Consider the following 14,893-nt stretch of genomic DNA (forward strand, 5'->3'; position numbering starts at 1 on the left):
TTATCCCTCACAGGCTACACTAAACAATGGGAAGCAACTCCAAGGGACGCTACGTGAGGCGCTGTCACAGCTAGACTTCCTATTGGACTGTGTCGGAAGGGAGCGCATGGAGCAGTTCGAGAGAAGGGCTGGACAGGCCCTTAGCAACAGTGCAGCTCTCCTCACAGCCCTAGCCCAATCCCAGGTGAGCTATCTAATCAATGTATAATTAAAACAAAACTCAAAAAAGTAAGTAGATTGCACGAATACACAATTATCAAATGCAGAAATCTTACTTTTACAATATGAGTTGGCTTGTTGAAAGGCGTTTTAGGCCTAGTTTCAGAATGTATGAAACCCTATGATGATAGTCATTTTCTATCAGTAGGTGAAACTGGAGCATTTCAACCAGGTGTAAAAGTTAACTTATATTTTGATTGGAACATCCCTTAACGTTAATATGATCCCTTTATGGAATCTTATATGCATCTTCACACCATTTCTAATGAATGTATGCATCTGTAGGTGTCCCTAGTGAGCACAGAGGTGGATGGAGACAATAAGATCCCAAGCAACACACCTGGCAAAGCGCCATCTTGCAGCGAGGCATCCCTTTTGTCACAACCTGTAGAGGAAGTGACTCCAGGAGGGATCAAACCTCTTCAGGCTAATATTGACTCAACAAAAGATCCGGAAAAAGGGCAGGCTGAAAGCAGAGTGCAAAGCAAAAGAGCCGTTACCAGAGGAACAATGGATGCTGTTAAAGAACCTACCAAGAAAGTGATGAGCGACACTGAGCAAAGAGCAGAGGACAAAGAACACGGCAGAGACTCATTGAAGGACTGGAGCATCCAGCCAGCAGAGAGAATGGTCACAGGCATGGAGGATGGGGAGAGTCAAATACAAATTCCCATGGGAGAAACCTTAACCCAAACTCCCATCACCAGCGTCTCCGCCACTGTGGTGGTGCCAGAGACCCCGGGCACTAGCCAATGTGGGGCTACTGTAACAGAGATAACACCTCACCATATAGAACCAATGGATCAAGAGGGAACCTCATCTCCGACTCTGCACAAAGTGTTCACCATCGTCCTGGACACAGACCTCGAACGACAACAACTTGATGACATGGCTATGGCCAACGCTCTCCAAAGCAGACCAGGTTACGATGGCAACAATGGTATTGTACATACAGACTCGCCTCAACATGGCGACAGTGAGATTCCGGCTACTGAGTCACATGACTATGCAAACACTGCGGTTGTATGCTCTGGATCGGTCGGAGGAGGTCAACAGTCTTCAGTACCAGATAAAGGCGCTCAACTCACTTACACTTTTGCTGTTGTCAAACAGAGTGACCAGGCAAAACAAGATTTGACTGAGCCTCCCCAAAAAGTGGCCACCATTTTCTTGAACACAGCTGTTGCACCTGCTGGGAAAGTTCTTGTTCAGGAAGCTGAGACTCTACATCGTGAAGTCACTTCCTTGACCAAAGCTGAATTGGGCATTAAAAGCAGTGTGGGGCTAGGGACAGATCCACAGTCGGACCCTGTAACACATCTCATGCTGCATCCAGAAAGAAAGCAGCTAGAGACGCATGCAAGACCCACAGGCAAATCACAGTCAGATAACAAAACACAACGCACAGAATCTAGAGACTGCACTGAGACAAAGAAAGTATTTACAATTGTTTTGGACATGGAGCAACCTTCGTCTCAGTCCAAGGACATTAAAACCAGGGAGCCTCCTTGTGGTAATGGCTCAGATACATTTAGCTCTGGTGACTTTCCTTCAAAACTGACTGATAGTTCTGTCACTGGGAAGACCAAGAATACAGATGGCGGGCGGCGCGTCAAGTCGAAGCACAGGGGGCGGAGGAGGGCTGATTTTAGGAGCTCAGTGTCCAAGGGCCCCAAAGTGAAGAGTTCCAAGAGCCCCTCTGCTTCAAAGAACACGGAATCAGAGTGGGAGCAATCGCAGGGCCCCAAAACAAAAGGTCTGAAATCAAAAGGCCCCGAATCAGGGCTCACAGAGTCTAAGTCCGCTGAATTGGCGCACACCGAATCCGAGTCACAGAGACACACTGATAACTCGGAGAAGACTGAACCAGGAAGTGTTGATGACGTAGACACAGACGCTAAAGATGCCAGACAGACAGAAATGACAGCCAGCCAAATAGCTGTAAACACAGGAGCCTCAGACATCACCTGTACTGCAGACAGCAAAGATAACAGACAGACTGTGAGCAAAGACACTGGAAACATAGACACTGACATGCTACAGGTGAATGATCTCACACAGACAGATGTCAGTCAGACAGATGCCACAAGAGACAATACACAGTTGTCATATGGACCTTCACCAGCATATGTAGCCACAGAGACTGAGCCCAGAGAGGGGACCGAAAGGACAGCTCCACAGGAACAGGTAAGGGAAATGTCTCTCTCTCACCCACATATGTTCTCCTCAGGGACACGTTTTTTAAAGCATTTGGAGTAGTAAGAGTATGACAGCCCAGAGGTTACACGTTAAATTTGTTAAACTTTAAGCCTGTAGATTCAGGTTTTGAGAGGGGGTTGTACACTCAAGTCAAACACTTGTACATGTAGTTAATGGCTGTCTTTCCTTGAGGGGATTTGACCTTTCAAGGCTCTTCGTTTCGCCCAAGATCCAACAATGTTAAGTGATGTTATTACGAGTGAATTGGAATGGTCAGGCCAGGAGTAGCCTGTTTGTGTGGCATTTAAAGGTCACACCTTGGCTCAAATTAAAATTGGAGGAATTTGACTTATCATACAGTGGCCCCTCCACTTCCAGAGTAGGAATTTACTCCCCTACTGCCTGATGACTGAGGCTTACTGAGGGCTATATGAAGGGAGAGTAATCAGGGTATGGCCTTCCAGAGGACACCGTCTCCGACCATGCCCCCCAATTTACATCCCAGGTATGGAGAGCCTACATGGAATAGTTGGGGGTCACGGTCAGCCTCACTTCCGGGTACCGGTCTCAGTCTAAAGGGCCAGTAGAGAGGACCAACCAGGAGCTGGGGAGGTTCCTAAGGAGTCACTGCCAGGACCGGCAGGGGGAGTGGGCCCGGTTCCTTCTATGGACGGGATATGCCCAGAACTCACGTTGCATAGATGGATTTTATAGTGCGATTGAAATCTGGGTGTCCAGTGGCGAGGGATGTGTGTACCCAGGTAAACAGATGATTCCTCGCCTCCGTGGGGACGTAGATGCACTCAGGAGGACAGGTAGCAGGTTCCCTCTCCAGAGCCTGGCGGATGTCCACATCTATGTTCCAAAACACAGGGTCAACAATATGGGAGGACAGAATGATGGGCAGGAGGGCACTCACAGGACTCTCAACCGACACCCGGGTGCCCAAGTGGTGATTTTCATCATCGACCAGGAGATGGTGAGGTCATGACATTGGAGCCACAGAAAGCCGAAAATTACTTTGTGTACAGGAGCAGTGATGAGGAAGGGAAAGCTTTCTTGGTGCATGGGTCCGACGGTGAGGGTGAGGGGTGCGTGATAGTGCTGGATCCTAATGGTTGTTTATCCAGGGCTTGGACCAGAATAGGAGAGGAGAACGGGGACGCAGTGATGTTCAGGGAGGAGACGAGGACCTGGTCAATAAAATGCCCTACGTCACTAGAGCTGTAGAAACAACACCTGAGAGACAGCCAGCCAGTGAAATGGAACACAGGAAAGCTTTGGCAGAAAACAATGAAGGAATACTCACGCCTACCCTGGGAGCCAGATGATCATGAGCCCCAGAGGACTTCAGGTTGAGAAGCACCGGACACCGTTGGAGTTGGTGCCTCTCCTGGCCACAATAGGGACACAGCCCCAGCTACCTCCGGCAACGTTGCTCTGCTGTGGGGAGGTGTGTGACCCCTATTTCCATGGGTTCAGGCTCTGCCCCAAGACGGCCAAAAGAGTAGAGCAAGGTGCGCTCCGGCGTTCCCAAAGAAGGTTGTCCAGACGGGTGGCCATCGCGATGAGCGCATCCAGGGAAAGGTTGTCGTCTCTGCACGCCAACTCCATCTGACCTCCTCGTGCATTCTTCTTTGTTGGAGGCTGCCACGGTCCAAAAGGTGAGGGCGTATTCCGCAGCTGTCTGGGCACCCTGCCACAGTTGGAGAAGTCACTCACCTCCCTCTCTGCCCTCTGGTGGATGGTTGAAGACTGCCCTGAACAGAGCCATGAACCCCTCCTCTCCTCTCTCCCATTAGACCGTAGCCCACTCGGTGGTGGTGGCTCCCGTCTGAGGTGCGAAATAGAGGGAGCACTGGAGTAGGAAGCCACTGCATTTGGATCGAGTCCCGTCATATTTGTCAGGGAGGGACAGTTGGGCATCGCTGACCTGGGCGGACTGCTGGGTAGGCTAGGGGACTGGCTCTCTGGGTTGGCTAGTGGTAGGAGGCCCTCTGCTAGTTGGAGGTGAATCGTCTCGGGTGGTGTCGAGACGGTAGAGGACTTGGAGGACCTTATCCATAGCCGCACCCAGTTGCACCAGCTGATCATGGCGTTTGGGAATTAGGTGTCCTTGTTTGTCGACTGTCTGGGAGATGTCCTTATTTTCTACTGCGGCAGTATTCTGTGACTTATACGCAGGAAGTCAGGTGCAGAAGGCAAGTTTAATAATAATCATGACGTAATACAAAACATGAGACGTGTGCTGAACATACCCAAAACCAATACTGCCTGATGACTAAGGCTACTGAGGGCTTTATGAAGGGAGAGTAATCAGGGTGGTGATGAAGTCCAGGTATGCTTAATGATGGGGAGCAGTTGTGCGCAGTGATGGTTGCCAGGTGTGCGCAACATGGGTTACCAGGACCAATGGTTAGTAGACCTGCGAAGTCTAGTGCCAGAGTGGGGGAGCAGGAATAGATGTCACAATACAGCTTTTCATGCTTTTATTTTCCATGTAGCATAACAGAAAATCTAATTAAGTAGTTTTCTACCTAAAATGTTTGTGTTGTAAATATGCTTTCATTATAGAGCTGAATTTCGAGCTTCTGACAATTTTAAGTAAATCTAGACTTTATGTTGATCCATCTACCTCAATGCTCCACAAAGATTAAAATAAATGTATAATCAGGGACCCGCAATGCTGCCATTAGTCCGCTGTTAAAGCTGCTATCCTTAATTTGAAAAACAACACAACAACAACACCGGCACTTGGTTTGCTAGCTATAATGCAGAGAGATGGGCCTTTAGAAATGTAACCACTCTCAAAATCATAGATGGAGCTATAGATGCAAGGACCGATCCTCCATGAAATAGTTTTAAACATATTTTAAAGCTTTACATTGTTTGTTTGCAAAGATATTGCTTTCAAGCAGTGCAGTAAAAAAAACTCCTTATAGTTAGATCGTTGAACTAAGCTCATGAGGCATTTCTAAGTGATATTACTTGTGAAAATAAATGGTATATGTCATTAATCTAAATGATCAGAAATGGCTGCAAATATCACAGATTGGGCCTTTAATGTGTATCCAAGTCAAGAGCCCTGCTGACTCAGAGTGTAGGGCAGTATAGTGGTGATACGTCATTGGTTGCTTTACCTGGAGCCCTGGGCTTGTGTTTATAAAGAGTGCTGAGCTAACACCTGGTCCTGTGGACATAATCATATTTATTTTGATCTAAAAGGCTAAAGTGGGTCCTAGATAAGTACTCCTAATCAGAGGAATAGGGCACCTGAACTCCTACTCTGTCACTTTATGAAGACCCTGGGTGGGATAGCCTTAGTACCTATAACCTGCAATATAAAACACATCCTCCCCTATGTTACTGCTTAATAGCGTTCCTGCTCTACTGTTGTTTTGAAATGTTGAGAGAGAGATTTTATGCAAGCATCAGCTTGCCTTGTCATCTGTCGGTTTGACCACTCCCTTTAAGCATAGCCTAGCACTTCACTTTGTGAGGAATAAGTTATTTACACCACTCAGTGATGACTTCACCTCACGCTAGCCCTGTAGCTCTCGATATATCAACCACACTCCTACTCCCTGACTAGTTCCTGCTGTATCATGTTCCCCCGTGCTAAGCCCAATGACACTGATCTAACAGGATTAGCTGGAGTCTACACCAAATATTTTTCACCAATTGTGTTGTGTCAGATAAGTGATTCCTTCAAGAAAGGAAGTAAAGAGAGACGCGGTGTTAAACTATTGGAACAGAGCCCTGGTTTCCCTCGGGGCAAGGCCCAGCTCCTTACTCAGTCACATTCCTGCTCTAATAGATGCGCTGACTCGGTGGGGCAGAGAGGAACGGAGTTGTTGTCAGAAATACCCGACAGGAGAGCAGGAGAATCCACCGTCCCATTGCCGTCATGTTCCCACAGATGCAGGAAGGGAGTGAAGTCAAGAGGAGGACCTCGGTCCAGACTGGGGGGTTGCTATCCGATGCCGTGGCGAAGGAGGAGAGAGTTGGGGGAGCGGTGCGCCCGGAGGTCCCGTGCCACAGGTCCACTATGCAAGGCATCCTCTCTAAGGTCCAAGGGTTGGTGGAGAGGAAGGACATCATCACGGTGAGTGTTAGGGAGTTTCTCTGCACGGCCGAACATGAGATTCGAACTTGTGTTCATAACAATAATACTCACCCGACTACAATCAGTAATTCTCAACAGCAACACTCAGCCAAGCCAACGGTGTGTGAACTGAGAGTTTTGGCTATTAGAGCTCAGGGAATGTAAGGTAGTGTCAACATGGGATATGGTTTACTGTGCATTGCAGGAATTTGTTTCCAAGAAACCCAACTTGTTGTTCAAGAGGATAATGACTTTCAAAATAAGAACCTGAGAAAACCTCTTTAAGAATACAAGCAATAAAAACATCTACATTTTAGGTAGTATCTTATGTGCGTATCAATATGAGACATAAAAATTGCTAAAATGATATTTCAACATTTTCTCGACCACAGATAAAATAAGTTGTGGCTCTATCCACACAATAATTGCAGTTCAGTCAACTGCATGGATCAGTGAACAGATAAACAAACAAACTGATGTGGTATGGGCCTTGATGATGCTGTATTCCCAAGGCTTTGGGGTGAAGTTTCCTAATCTTAACCATTAGTGGCAAAAATGCTAAACTGACCCAAGATCATCGTCTGGGGGAAACTTCATGCTACTCCATTCCCAAGATGCCTGTGGCAGGAAGCTTTACAGGAAGGAGCCAATGATATTTCCTGTGCAGACATGGAGATTTCACAGTAACGGCACATCTCGCTTTAGAATCAGCAAACGATTATGTCCCCCCAGCACCACACCCGTCCCATACCAGACCTGGGTCAAATATGTGTGTCAAATACTTGGAACTTGGTATTTTCACTTTTGGGATTATTCCATTGTTTCCATTGTACCAGGCAAACTGAATTGAGTATAGTTCAAGTATTTGACATCCAACCCAGGTCTGGTTGTACACACCAGGGTTGTGTTCGTTAGGACATGCAGCAGAAAATGCTTTCAAACGTTTTGCAGTGGAAAATGTGCATTTTCTTATTAAACAAATCAAGATTGTCCTTCCCTGTTTCAGTCTGTTTTCTTCTGTTTGGTCCATGAACATGTCCCATTACTGTATTTACTCTGTTGTGTTGAAGGGAGGCCAGTGGATGGATGCAGCTTGGTACCTGCAGCCTTCGCCCAGAAAGCCAGAGATCCAAATAGGGCGCACTGTCCTCAGGGTTCTAGGATGCCGCTACCAGCCAGCCCAGCTCAACCTTGCCAACATGGCCCGGCAACTGACGGAGGCTGAGGTGGGAGACTGTTCTTTTTTAATGAACAATTTTCCCTTTCAAGAACATAATAGACATTTGAAAATACACATTTACAAGTGTCAGATTGGCCATCTTATATACAAACAGAGGACAAAACTGTCATTTAATGGGCTTCACACCCCGAACTGATATCACTGTGTAAAATGCTTTTACAAAAGGAAAGCTTTATTTGGGATTCCACTGAAGACATTTCCTTTTCTGCCCTGTATGCACATGTATTGTTTTTTTGTCACTCTAGCCAACTGGCACATTATAATGATATTGCAACAATCCTCTCATTTATTTAACCTTTACAGTTCTTTCATATCAATGTCAACGAGAATGTATAATGAGACAAGGAAAGGAAGCTATTTCTAACTTTGATTTGCTATGTCTAACTTTTCAAGTACATTATCACCCTTCTTGAATTTTGTGTAAGTGTAGAGTGTTTGATAAATACAGATGCTATGTGCCGAGCCCATGGTCTAGTGGAACCTCCCTCAGCTACACACATATACTCTCCTTACTGAAGGTCAGGGTTCAATCGCCACTCCAACCATTCATACCGTTTCTTACACCTGCCTGTCTCCCCTCTGTGATTTCAATACTGTAAAAAAATGCTTCTTTTTTAATAGATTATATGATTTATGGGTCCCAGCCCCCTGGATACCAGACTGAGTGTGTCCCCGTGATCCCCTTTTTTTCAGGACTGCAGACGCTACGTGCTTGAGCAGGTGGCTGCGATAAACCATGTGGTCGGTGACCCAGAGGACGCAACAAATCTGGAGGGGCGATGGAGTGCAGCCCTGTTGGATGCCTCGGCCACAGTTCAGGTCAAAGAGGCTCAGCTCCACCTGGTCACACAGTACCACAGGCAGGCTCAGGCCATCCGGAGCATTCTGGAGAGATGGACAAGCGATATGGATGAGCTACAATTGTGAGTCCATGCACTTGCATTGTCTGGGCTACTATTCTTGTGCATAATGTTGTATTATGCATCTTTAGGCCTCTGTGTTCCTTTAAAGTGTACAGTTGATTTAGAATATCATTGATCAGAAGTTTGTATTTGACCAAGATATGCACTAACACTTATTCACTCTTTGTCTATTCCTGGGGATCTAACAGGGACACTCGAAGCAGTGCGCTTCAGGCTGAAAAACTACATACTCTGTTATGTAACATTGAACAGCAGAAGGGCATGATGGGAGAGCTGCTCCAGGTGTGTTGCCAGGTGTCTGCCCACCTGAGTGAAGTCGAGGGGTCAGGGGCACTCCTCGCTCAGCTAGGGGATCTGCAGGAGGAGTGGAGGCTTTTGGAGGGGACTGGGAATAGAGGCCTGAGGCATGCCTCAATTGGTTCTTCTCAGTCCTCTATCCTTCTACAAAAGGCTGAGCAGCTGCATTGCAAGCTTGAGACTCTTCAGAAGTCCATCACCCTCTTACAGTCCTCTCAATTGCAGCATGACACTCACAAAGCTTTAGAGCTGACCTATATTACTGCTGACTTGAAAGCCTTCAACCAGCAGTACCTACACTTGCTTGGGCAATCAGAGGATTTTACCCAATTTTCTCTTGGGCAGAAGGAGAAGGAGGATGTGGAGTGTACTCTTCAGAGCTTGAGCTCCTTACTTGCCTCCACTCAGAAGTTGCTATCTGCTCAGTCATACTCTATAGCAAAACCCTCCTTGGCTAAAATCATTAAGCAAATGCAGGACTTGATTATCTGGGCCAAGCAGGCGGAAAACCACATCTCAGCAGGTGAAAAGGTAGCCCTCTTCCCTGAAGAGGCCCGTCTCCAAATTGCCAGCATGAGGAAGCTTCAATCTGAGATTTTGGCAAGGCGTTCCAGGGTGCACTACAAAGTTGAGGACCTGAAAGAACTGATTTCAGATGAGGGGGAAATTGACAAAGTGCTGTCATCAATGAAGACCTTGAAGGACCTCTACGAAACAGTCTCAGATAACTCTGCTCGTATTCTGAAGGAAATGGAGGCTGTTTTGGAGGAAAGAGAGAAGATGCTGGTCCAGATCTCAAAAGTGAACACCTGGCTAGCAGTGGCACACCATGAGAGAGAGGTCACCGCAGATGTAGAGAATGTGTCCAAAGACACCATCCCAGATCTGGAAAGCAAGCTGCAGTTTCACATGGGTGCCATCAAGGAAGCAGAAAGACAGCTGGCTGTCACGGATGCCCTTTTGGAGACCTGCATGGAGGTCTCTTCGGGGTTGAGTCCAGCAGAGAGCCACTTTCTTGTCAACAGGCTCACAGGCCTCCGGACCGAGGTGGACAGAATGGTGGCCCACGAGAAAGCAGCTCAATGGGAGTTGGAGGAACTGCTTCACACCCGGACTTCTTCGGCCGAGGAACTGGCGGCTGTCCAGGCGAGCGTGCAACAGATATGGGCTGACCTGGAGAGGCAGAGGTTCCCAGTGACAAAGGACTCCCTATCTGCCATAGAGCCCTTGACACACATGCTCCTGGAGCACCAATGTCAGATCCAGGAACTCCAGTACTGCCAAGAGGACCAGAAAAGTGCCCTCTTGCGTACCATTGGCGAACTGCAGGAGAAGGTGAAAACTCTCCACCACCACGCCCTGGAACACGAGAAGTACCTGACCTACCGGCAGCGCATGGAAGACTCCAGGGAGGTGGCAAAGGAGCGTGCTCAGTGCTCCAAAGACAAGAGAGTCAGCGTGGGGGAAAGGTTCAGTCTTTGCCAGGCTCTCCTGGTGGAACTTCCGCTGGTGAAGACCCAGTGCCAGGATGCTTCCGACCAGCTTGAGGCCATCGCCCAAGACCTGCACCTATCGGATAGAATGTTGCTCCTGTCGGAGAGGCAGAGGATCCGGCAAACTGTTGAAAACCTTGACTCCTGGGAGCTTGCCATCACTGACGACGTAAAAAACCTAGAGGGAAAGCTTCTGGAGGGTCTCAGATTCTGCACTGAGCTTCCTGCCATGATGGACCTTCTTCAACAGGTCAGGCAGGAGCTGACGGAATTTGACCCGGTGAAGCCAGACGTGAGGACCATCAACATAGCGCTGCGGAGGTGCTGGGTAATCTGGAGGAACGTAGAGTCTGTCATGCGGGTGTTGGAAGCTTTGAGGCAGAGAGAGCAAGTGGAGATGAGCCAGTGTGGGGAGCTGCACACCCTGAGGAATGACATTGTGCAGAAGTGCCACGCATATATGGTAAGTTCAGTGGGCTCATTACATTACAATTGTTATAATTCGCAATTTCAGCTACGGTGTGTATTACATTTCATAAAATATGCATGAAATTTGAGTTGGTTGACGTGATAAACACTTTCAAACGGATTGTTTGGATCCTAGATGCTTATTGGACAAGCAGCGTTCCAAGCCTGCTGACAGTTCCATCTGAATTATCACTGCACCTCCATAAGAATATCATCATGTTCATGTTGCTGTTCAAATCATTGCTTGAATTCGTCTCAACTCATACATTATTTCCCCTTGCTTCTAGAGTACTATTTCGTCTCTAACAGTGGGGTTTAATATAAGCCTTGCTGTCAGCCTGTCCGGCCAAGGAAACAATGTTTCACTTTTGAAATGCTATCTCCCCTGTACCATAGAGAGTGAACGGTGCCCAGACAAGACAATTAACTGAATTGGTGTATTACAACAATTTATCCCTCAAACATTTTCCTTAACTTCTATTGGAACTGACTTTAATGTTGTTTGTATAATAAGATTCAACCACACAGGTTGTATTGTATTGTGGTCGACTTCAAATGAAATTCTTGCCTGAATTCTTAATAATCTTGTATATGTCCTGTAGGAGAATTTGTCCCATGCTCGGGAAGCCCTGAAGGATTACCACTGGGCTGCCCAAGGAGTGGTAACCTTCCTCCTCGAAGCCGAGGCCATGTTCCTGGCACCTCCAGGCGGATTTGTGGACTGCACAGAGGAGCAATGGCACACCCAAGAGCCCCAAGCCTCCCTGGGGGAGAGCCTCCAGGCGCAAATCAGCCATGTCCTGGAGCTGGCACCCCAGCAGGCCTGTCTCTCTTTCCCCCAGAGCGAACAGCTCCACATCCGGGTCCTGAGCCACCTTTTGGTGGAGAGGGCCGCACTCGAGGCCCAGGTTGAGCTCAGGACAGAGGCCTTGCAGAGGTAGGCCAAAGGTTACACACTCATTCACCAAAGGTTACACATGGCTTTTGGTCCTTACTGTTTTGGTCACATTCTAAAAACACATTAACACTAAATGTTATCGTACAAAAAAGCTTGATGAACATTAGATGCTGAACATTGGTCACCAAATAGGCATGCATTGTCAACCTTTCTTAAGCTATTACATTTTTGGGGGAATGTGAGATGCTGTGTGCCACTATGATGTATTTATTTATTTACGAGGTTAGTCTCATTGAGATGAATAATCTATTTTACAAGAGAGACCTGGCCAAAATAGCAGCACCCAAAGTTGCAGACACATTTACAACAAAAAACACAAAGCATTACAGTTTAGAAAACATCAACTTACACATTGAACAGCGCTGGGACCACTTATATCAGGGGTAATCAACTAAATTAGGCAGGTTGCTGAGCGGGTGCTGAGCGGATGGGAACAGAATAGTTATAATTCGTACACTGCACGTTGACCAGAGTTTAGCACTCCGAGACCCATGTCTCTAGTCTCTGCTGAAATAGAATGTTGGTGTAATTGAGACAAATAGGTTCAGCAGTCTAATAAATAGAATTTTAGTGACTTGTTACTTTTCCCTCTGTTCACCCTTGTTTGATGATAACTAAATTAATGCCTGGATGAGAATGCAGCTCATGTCTATGAATTTTATGTTGCATTGAATCAAATAAGATTAGAGAGTTACAGATTCGGGAACTTTGTATGTAAATTAGCTTCTAACACTGGCACCATTACATTGATGTAAAATAGACATGTTGATTTATGTGCATGTGAAAGAGTACAGTAGAATCAAGCCAAATCCGAATTGTCCACCCAGAGTACAAATGAGCCTTTAGCTTCACAATTACTTAAAAAACATGAAAATGTAAACAACATTCAAAACAGGCCATTTTCAGTTAACGTGTTTGTTTTGTATCTATTCCATAGGTGTGCAGACAGACAAAGCCTCCACAAGAAGTGTCATGAGGAGGTATGGCATATCCTGAAGAAAAACGAATCAAGGCTCTCCGAGTGTGCCACCCAGGAAGTGACATCCTACGCCAACTGTGCTGACCAACAGGATAGAGCCAAGGTGTGTGAAGTGCTGTGCGTCGGTGGTTCTTCTCAGAGTTTGTTCCTACTAGGGAGTTTTTCCTTGCCTCTGTTCTCCTGCTTATGTTTCGGGGGTACAGTCCAGGTTACTGTAAAGCACTTGTTTTTTAAAAGCACGCAATTCAAGCTTAATTTAGACAGTTTAGATATCAAGGGGATACTGAGGTGGAGACTGGGAAAAAGGTAGAGGGGAGGATTTAACCCCAGTGTCTGGCAGTGAGCTACATGTGTGTTGCCACTACACCACAGCTCTGCCACACCATAGCTTTGCTGCACTACAAAGCACTTTGTGACACATGTTGTAAAAGAAAGGGATATATTCTGTATACAATACATTTGATTGATTCATCTCTTCATGTGAAGACCCTGTCGGAGGAGGTGCTGTCTATAGCTGGGAAGCTGGAGGAGCTGAGGGTGGTGTGCCCACTGCGGGGGTGCTGTGTGGGCTCCGAGGGGGCACAGGGTGCCCTCTGGAGGCGCTGGGCGGCACTGCGGTGCGGCATCAGCCTCCTCCGGACACGCTTGGAGCAGAGAGGGGCGGAGTGGAGGGACGTCACCAAGAGCGTGAGTCATGTGACTGAACTATCTTCAGTGAACTGCTCCTTTAATGGTCATAATGTAATATAGTATATGGTATATTACATATAAATACATACATTTTTGGGCGATGCCATCACCTTTCTTTGCTGCACTACATGATTAACCCGGATGACCACTCCATTAAATAGAAGCCTTTTAGTAGACCTGGCGCATGAGTAGCATATGTAGTATACAAGTATACACACGTGTATTATAAAGGTGATCATTCTTACCATCATAACAGCACATGGCTCATAACAGTTTTTTGTATAAGCAAATGATATATTCATAATACATTGTTGATCCACAAAGTGTAGGGCTTTGGAAATACCTTGATTGTTTTTGTACAAAAGTGTGTGTAGTAGTATTGTACGCCCATGTGTAAATATACAGTGTCTTCGGAAATTATTCAGACCCCTTGACTTTTTCCTCATTTTGTTATGTTACAGCCTTTTCGAAAATGTATTAAATAAATAAAAATCCTCAGCAATCTACACACAATACCCCATAATGACAAAGCAAAACAGGTTTTTAGAAATGTTTGCAAATTGATTAAAAATAAAAAACAGAAATACCTTATTAACATAAGAACTCTTTTCTATGAAACTCAGAATTGAGCTCAGGTGCATCCTGTTTCCATTGATCATCCTTGAGATGTTTCTACAACTTCATTGGAGTCTATCTGTGGTAAATTAAATTGATTGGACATGATTTGTAAAGGCACACACCTGTCTATGTAAGGTCCTTCAGTTGAAAATGCCTGTCAGAGCAAAAACCAAGCCATGAAGTCGAAAGCCATGATTTCTGCAGCATTGAAGGTTCCAATGAACACAGTGGCCTCCATCATTCTTAAATGGAAGAAGTTTGGAACCGCCAAGACTCTTCCTAGAGCTGGCTGCCCGGCCAAACTGAGCAGTCGGGGGAGAAGGGCCTTGTTCAGGGAGGTGACCAAGAACCTGATGGTCACTCTGACAGAGCTCTAGAGTTCCTCTATGGAGATGGGAGAACCTTCCAGAAGGACCACCATCTCTGCAGCACTCCACCAATCAGGCCTTTATGGTAGAGTGGCCAGACGGAAGCCTTGACAGCCCACTTGGAGTTTTTAACTCTTTGGCTTGAATGCCAAGTGTCATGTCTGGAGGAAACCTGGCACCATCCCTACAGTGAAGCATGGTGGTGGCAGCATCATGCTGTGAGGTTTTTCAGCTGCAGTGACTGGGAGACTAGTCAGGATCGAGGCAAAGATAAACGGAGCAAAGTACGCTCAGGACCTCCGACTGGGGCAAAGGTTCAACTTCCAACAGGACAAC

General features: G+C 46.6%; 1 protein-coding gene across 19 annotated transcripts in view; it reads left to right on the plus strand.

Moving 5' to 3' along the window:
- syne2a (spectrin repeat containing, nuclear envelope 2a) overlaps positions 1 to 14,893 on the plus strand; it is a 232,865-nt gene that overhangs the window by 89,959 nt on the left and 128,013 nt on the right. For all 19 annotated transcript variants that reach the window (XM_090243070.1, XM_090243079.1, XM_090243074.1 and 16 more), the window contains 9 exons: positions 14 to 184; positions 505 to 2,406; positions 6,338 to 6,523; positions 7,594 to 7,749; positions 8,457 to 8,686; positions 8,875 to 10,939; positions 11,547 to 11,881; positions 12,840 to 12,984; positions 13,368 to 13,568. In XM_090243070.1, coding sequence (XP_090099196.1) covers positions 14 to 184; positions 505 to 2,406; positions 6,338 to 6,523; positions 7,594 to 7,749; positions 8,457 to 8,686; positions 8,875 to 10,939; positions 11,547 to 11,881; positions 12,840 to 12,984; positions 13,368 to 13,568 — 5,391 coding nt within the window. The remainder of the gene's footprint in view (positions 1 to 13; positions 185 to 504; positions 2,407 to 6,337; positions 6,524 to 7,593; positions 7,750 to 8,456; positions 8,687 to 8,874; positions 10,940 to 11,546; positions 11,882 to 12,839; positions 12,985 to 13,367; positions 13,569 to 14,893) is intronic.

The sequence above is a fragment of the Oncorhynchus mykiss genome, chromosome 8 (genome assembly GCF_057628025.1).
Source record: "Oncorhynchus mykiss isolate SJ-2025 chromosome 8, ASM5762802v1, whole genome shotgun sequence".
In the NCBI taxonomy this organism is placed as follows: domain Eukaryota; kingdom Metazoa; phylum Chordata; class Actinopteri; order Salmoniformes; family Salmonidae; genus Oncorhynchus; species Oncorhynchus mykiss.